The 5,797-nt window shown below is 35.7% G+C and overlaps 2 protein-coding genes across 2 annotated transcripts; both read left to right on the forward strand.

Annotated features, from left to right (window-relative positions):
- The first annotated feature begins 363 nt into the window (after positions 1-363).
- LOC125195266 lies at positions 364-2,323 on the forward strand. Its single transcript, XM_048093442.1, has 5 exons — positions 364-700; positions 797-1,014; positions 1,128-2,004; positions 2,104-2,221; positions 2,281-2,323. Exons 1-5 carry the CDS (start codon positions 364-366, stop codon positions 2,321-2,323), a joined length of 1,593 nt encoding a protein of 530 aa, XP_047949399.1.
- A 58-nt stretch (positions 2,324-2,381) lies between these two features.
- On the forward strand, positions 2,382-3,767 carry LOC125192188 (ATP-dependent DNA helicase pif1-like). The gene is made up of 2 exons (XM_048089704.1): positions 2,382-2,856; positions 3,193-3,767. Exons 1-2 carry the CDS (start codon positions 2,382-2,384, stop codon positions 3,765-3,767), a joined length of 1,050 nt encoding a protein of 349 aa, XP_047945661.1.
- Positions 3,768-5,797: the final 2,030 nt, after the last annotated feature.

Consider the following 5,797-nt stretch of genomic DNA (forward strand, 5'->3'; position numbering starts at 1 on the left):
TTGATGAAGCCTTGGGTGATAGAGATATTATTCTTGAGACTCAATCAAGGCAACTGCAGCGTATTAGTGAACTTCATCCTTCTTATCTTGGTCTTCAATATCCACTTCTTTTTGCTTATGGCTAGGATGGTTATAAAGAAGATATTGGTTTTTCCAATTGTAGAAATTCTTCCTCGACCCGTAGAAAGAAAGTTAGCCCAAAACAATATTTTTCGTATCGGTTGCATGAGAGAATTGGTGAGTGTAACATTATTTTGTACTCTCGGCGATTATTTCAACAATTTATCGTGGATGCCTATACGATGATCGAGTGTGGACGACTAAGATTCATTCGATCTTAACCAGAAAAAGCTACGAGCTGAAATGTATAATGGTTTGGCTGAGGCTGTTCTTCGAGGGGAGACAGATGGCTCCAAACATGGTAAACGAGTGATCTTGCCTTCCAGTTTTGTTGGTGGTGCACGCTATATGATTCAGAATTACCAGGATGCCATGTCAATTTGTAGATGGTTTGGGTATCCAAATTTGTTTATTACATTTACATGTAATCCTAAGTGGCCTGAAATAATTAGATTTGTTGAATCTAAGGGGCTGAAGTCGGAGCATCGACCAGATATTGTTTGCAGGATTTTTAAAGTAAAGTTGGATAATATGATAAGAGATCTTAAGACAAAAAAAAAATTTGGTGCTGTCAAAGCAGGTTTGGTTACATTTTTTATAATTCTATATTTGCATCGTTTAATTACGTTTCTTATTTTCTCTGATGACTAATATGTTGTTTAAATTTTTCTCGCAGTTGTCTATACTGTTGAATTTCAGAAGCGTGGATTGCCTCATGCTCATATCCTACTTTTTCTAAGCAATGAGGACAAACAACCTCATCCTCGACGCATTGATGAGATTATTTCTGCTGAACTCCCTGATCCAGTAACTGATCCCCTGTATTATGATAATGTCAAAGAATTCATGATGCATGGGCCATGTGGTGTTATTCGAAAATCGTCTCCGTGCATGGTTAATGGTCGATGTTCCAAATATTTTCCAAAGAAATATATTGCGTCCACGTCGTTTGACGATGATGGTTATCCTGTTTACAAACTAGTGATAATGGTCGTGTTGTTTTGAAGGATGGTGTGCCATTAGATAATAGATACGTTGTTCCTCACAATCGGTTTCTCCTAATGAAATATCGTGGTCATATCAATGTTGAGTGGTGCAATCAATCACAATCTATCAAATATTTATTTAAATACATAAATAAGGGATATGATCGTGTGACAACATCCTTTTTTCAATCTGGTGCCGAGGGTGCTGAACCAAATTTGGATGAAGTCAGTTTGTATTACGATTGCAGATATATATCGTCATGTGAAGCTGCTTGGAGAATACTTGGATTTGAGATTCAATATAAGGATCCTTCTGTTGAAAGATTGAGTTTTCATCTTCCAAATGAGCAACATGTTATTTTTGAGGAATCTGAGGATTTGGATGATGTTTTGAATCGTAAAACAATTCATGAAAGCAAGTTTTTGGCATGGATGCAAGCAAATAAGAAATATCCTGAAGGTAGAGATCTTACTTATGGTGAATATCCAACCAAATTTGTTTGGAAAACGGATCACTGGCAGCCTAGACAACAACGATTTTCTATTGGGAGGCTGTTTTATGTTGCTCCTGGTTCTGGTGATCTGTATTACTTGAGGTGTTTGTTGAATATTGTCAAGGGAGCTACATCATTTGAAGACATTAGATTTGTAAATGGTGTTCAATATGATTCATTTCGGGATGCTTGCTTTGCATTGGGGTTGTTGGATGACGATAAAGAGTATGTTGATGGCATTGTGGAGGCTTCTTTTTGGGCATCTGCGCATTCCCTAAGACTATTGTTTGTTAGTTTGTTGACCTCCGAATCTATTTCACGCCCTGATGTAGTTTGGCAAAGTTGTTGGAAATATTTGTCTGATGATGTTCTCTATAACCAACGAAAACTTTCAAATCATTCAGGTAACTTATAAGTGAAATCAATTTTGTTTTTGTTATTTATGTTAGGGATTTTTTTATTTATATCGTGAATTTAATTTACTATTTTTTCGGTATTTGTAGCTTTGATGCTCAATGATGATCAAATTCAGAGTTTCGCTTTGGCCGAGGTTGAGAAATTGTTGGCCAATGTTGGCAAAAGTTTGCGTAACTTCAGCTGTATGCCGTATCCAAATTCAGAGTATTTTGAAACTCCTGACAATAGATTGATCAGTGATGAGTTATGTTATGATCGTGAAGCTTTAGCAAGAGAACATTTGGAATTTGTATCCAAGTTCACTGATGAACAACTTCATGTTTATGATACAATAATGTCAAGTGTTGATTTAAATGCTGGGAGAATGTTTTTTGTATATGGCTATGGAGGTACTGGTAAAACTTTCATATGGAAGACATTGTCTGCAGGGATTCGTTCGAAGGGTGATATTGTTTTGAATGTCGCTTCCAGTGGAATAGCTTCTTTATTATTGCCCGGTGGTAGAACGGCCCATTCCCGCTTTAAGATTCCTATCAATGTGAATGAAGATTCGATGTGCAATATAAAACCAGGGAGTGCACTTGCTGAGCTCATTTTGAGAGCTAAACTTATTATATGGGATGAAGCTCCAATGATCCATAAACATTGTATAGAAGCCGTGGATAGGAGTTTCAGAGATATTATGCGTGGATGTAATGAGTTTAGTATGGACCAACCTTTTGGTGGAAAAACTGTAGTTTTTGGTGGTGACTTTAGACAAATTTTACCAGTTATTCCTAATGGTACAAGGCAAGACGTTGTCAATGCTACCGTTAACTCTTCTTATCTTTGGAGGAGTTGTACAGTTTTGAGGTTGACAAAAAACATGAGACTATTGAGTGTTCAATATGGTGATGAAGCCTCCAAGTTAGAGGCTTTTTCCTCTTGGGTTGCCTCTATTGGAGATGGGGTTATTGGTGGTCCAAATGATGGTGAAGTATCTATTCATCTTCCTTCTGACATTGTTTTGTCTAATTCTGGAGATCCTCTTAGAACCATTATTTCCAACATATATCCTTCGTATATGAATCCCCATGAGTTAAGTAATTCTTTGCATGGTCGTGCAATACTTGCTCCTACTTTAGAGGTAGTTGATGAGGTTAATCAATTCATGATTTCATTGGATCAGTCTCAAGGTCGAGTTTATTTGAGCTCTGATAGTATATCAAACTCTGATTTGACATCAAATGGCTTTGCTGAGATTCATACAGTTGAATTTTTGAATAATTTGAAATGTTCAGGTACTCCTAATCATGAATTGTTGCTGAAAGTTGGTACTCCAGTGATGTTGTTAAGGAACATAGATCCTTCTAATGGTTTGTGTAATGGCACCCGATTGATTATTACACGTTTAGGTGACTATGTTTTGGAGGGACAAGTATTGGCTGGTCATAATGTTGGTCTTAAGGTGTTGATTCCTCGAATGACTTTAATACCATCTGATCCATCGTTGCCATTCAAATTCCAACGACGACAATTTCCATTAACTGTGTCTTATGCAATGACTATTAACAAAAGTCAAGGTCAATCGCTTTCACATGTTGGATTGTTTCTGAAAAAGCCCGTCTTCAGTCATGGACAACTGTATGTTGCTGTATCAAGAGTCACAAGTCGTGATGGTTTGAAGATATTAGTTTGTAAAGATGATATTGATAGGAGTGAAGATTCTACTATTAATGTTGTTTACAAAGAAGTTTTTCAAAATTTATAAACTCATGGTTGTTGTTGTTACTATTGTACTTTCTATTTTTCTATTTTTGTGATTTTTGTTGTGGAAACTTATGATCTATTTATTTAGTTAAATTGTTAAATATTCTTGCCTAATTCACAATGATAAACCTTAACATATTTTTAAGTACAAAACAATGGAAAATTCAACAACTATCTCCAAACATAAGGGGATATGTCACAACCCAATTTTTTATGATCTTTAAAATCTTATTCACTTGGACACATATCAATATGGATGTCAATCCGGTCAGCTGAGTGGGTTTCGGGTTAACCCTACCCAAATTGTGAGTTAATTGGGTGTGGGCTAAATTTGGATTGTGATTTTTATCGGATTATAAGTATTCAACTCTAATCCTAAGTGATTGGGTTTTGGGCTATTCGAACGGGCTAATCGGATTACTACCGATAAAATTAAAATGTGACCAGTCAAATACATAGTGATTAAGGATGCGTCCTAGTGCTCCCTATATGTATATTTAATATAAAAGTGCAGGTTATTTTGTTATTTAGTTATTTATATTATGAAAATCATTAAATGAACGGTTGAATTATGTGTCATACAAACAGAGCAAAAGATGATAGTTGCACCTAGGTCTAACCCATCATACTAGATCATCAAGTTTTGGGTCAGTTCTATTCGGGTTGCAGCTAATCAGGTTGTAATTTATCAGGCTAAAACTTTCCAACTCTAGCCTCTAACTTTAGCGGGCTACATGTTGAAGGCTATATTAACATCTCTACAAATCAGTATATCACCAAACTTAAAAATCATACTACTTCTTCCACCCCAACTAAGTTATGACAAAATTTTTGGGCACGGAAATTAAGAAATTGTGTTGAAAAGTAGGAGAGAGGAATAAAGTAGAAAAGATAAACATAGAGTAAAGTAGATGGTGAGAGTGATTAGATGTTTTGTTTTATGTTAAAAAAAGAAATGACTCAACTTAGTTGGGATATATCCCAAAGAGGAATATAATTCAATTTAGTTGGGACAAAAAGAGTACCAAACAGAGCTAACATAAGTTCAATGCATGTGTCTGGCCCACTCATTGGTCACGGTTGTGACTCAATTTCTCGCTGTTTTGGAACTAAAATGAAATTTTTTGATAGGTTTAGGTTTACTTGCTAATAAATGCACGGATTTGAATTCATTTAGTGCCATAAAATTGCAAGGTGAGTGAACGAAAATTTGCGAATTCACGCTTGGTTTTAGTTCGGAGTGAATTAAGAGTCTCGTTTTATTCGGAAAATGAAGGAATCGCAATTTTCGTCCTTTATCTGCTTTGTGACCGTTTGGGCCGATTTGCCAAGATCAAATCTCACAAACTCAATAATTTTGAGTTCCGTTTGTGAGAGAGGAAAAAAAAACGCGGCCCGTAACTAATAGAAGACCCACGTCAAAGACCATCTCTACCCTAACCTTATCAATATTGAGATTAAACTATTGGCCTAATCTTACGCCTTTTATTAACATCAAGAGACAAATTGCATGTATTTTCAACTAGTGAGTATTGACAAATTTTGGCAATTTTTATTAGCTGTGGAGACATCTCCGTGTGTAGAGAATGATGCAATTTATTTTGTTAAGTTTTGACTCACCATTTATTGAGTACGCTTAAATACAAAATTAATTAATTTTAGTTATTTCAATTTTTAATAATAACGAAGTTAATAGTAGTGATTATATAATATTTTTATAAGCGGAATTAAGGTTGAATTGGAGGTTGATTAATATTTGCAAACCGAACACAACCTAGTGGATTAAAAACTTTGATGAGAATGTCATGTTGAACACAGTGATACAAGAGTTTGTATCATTTAATTGATGCCATAAGTGCTAATAGTACGAAATAAAATAAAACACTAGCTACTAGGTGATAAAAAGTGCATTGAACCCTCAATTAGTTCCATTTTTAACTAGAGTCAAGAGCTTCCTCGCGACTGGAGTGCCGCCTCGGCATTGCGTTGCCGCACTACAGCCTCTGTTGTAAGGGTGTCCAGAGATCGGTA

The sequence above is a fragment of the Salvia hispanica genome, chromosome 6, assembly GCF_023119035.1.
Source record: "Salvia hispanica cultivar TCC Black 2014 chromosome 6, UniMelb_Shisp_WGS_1.0, whole genome shotgun sequence".
Taxonomy (NCBI): domain Eukaryota; kingdom Viridiplantae; phylum Streptophyta; class Magnoliopsida; order Lamiales; family Lamiaceae; genus Salvia; species Salvia hispanica.

Bases quoted from the DNA above. Each gene is read 5' to 3' on its own strand.
- LOC125195266 (XM_048093442.1), top strand. From the start codon at position 364: ATGTATAATGGTTTGGCTGAGGCTGTTCTTCGAGGGGAGACAGATGGC. The intron at 701-796 runs GTTTGGTTACAT...TTTTTCTCGCAG, and splicing joins ATTTGGTGCTGTCAAAGCAG to TTGTCTATACTGTTGAATTT. The intron at 2,005-2,103 runs GTAACTTATAAG...CGGTATTTGTAG, and splicing joins AAAACTTTCAAATCATTCAG to CTTTGATGCTCAATGATGAT.
- LOC125192188 (XM_048089704.1), top strand. From the start codon at position 2,382: ATGTTTTTTGTATATGGCTATGGAGGTACTGGTAAAACTTTCATATGG. The intron at 2,857-3,192 runs GTACAGTTTTGA...ATCAGTCTCAAG, and splicing joins TTCTTATCTTTGGAGGAGTT to GTCGAGTTTATTTGAGCTCT.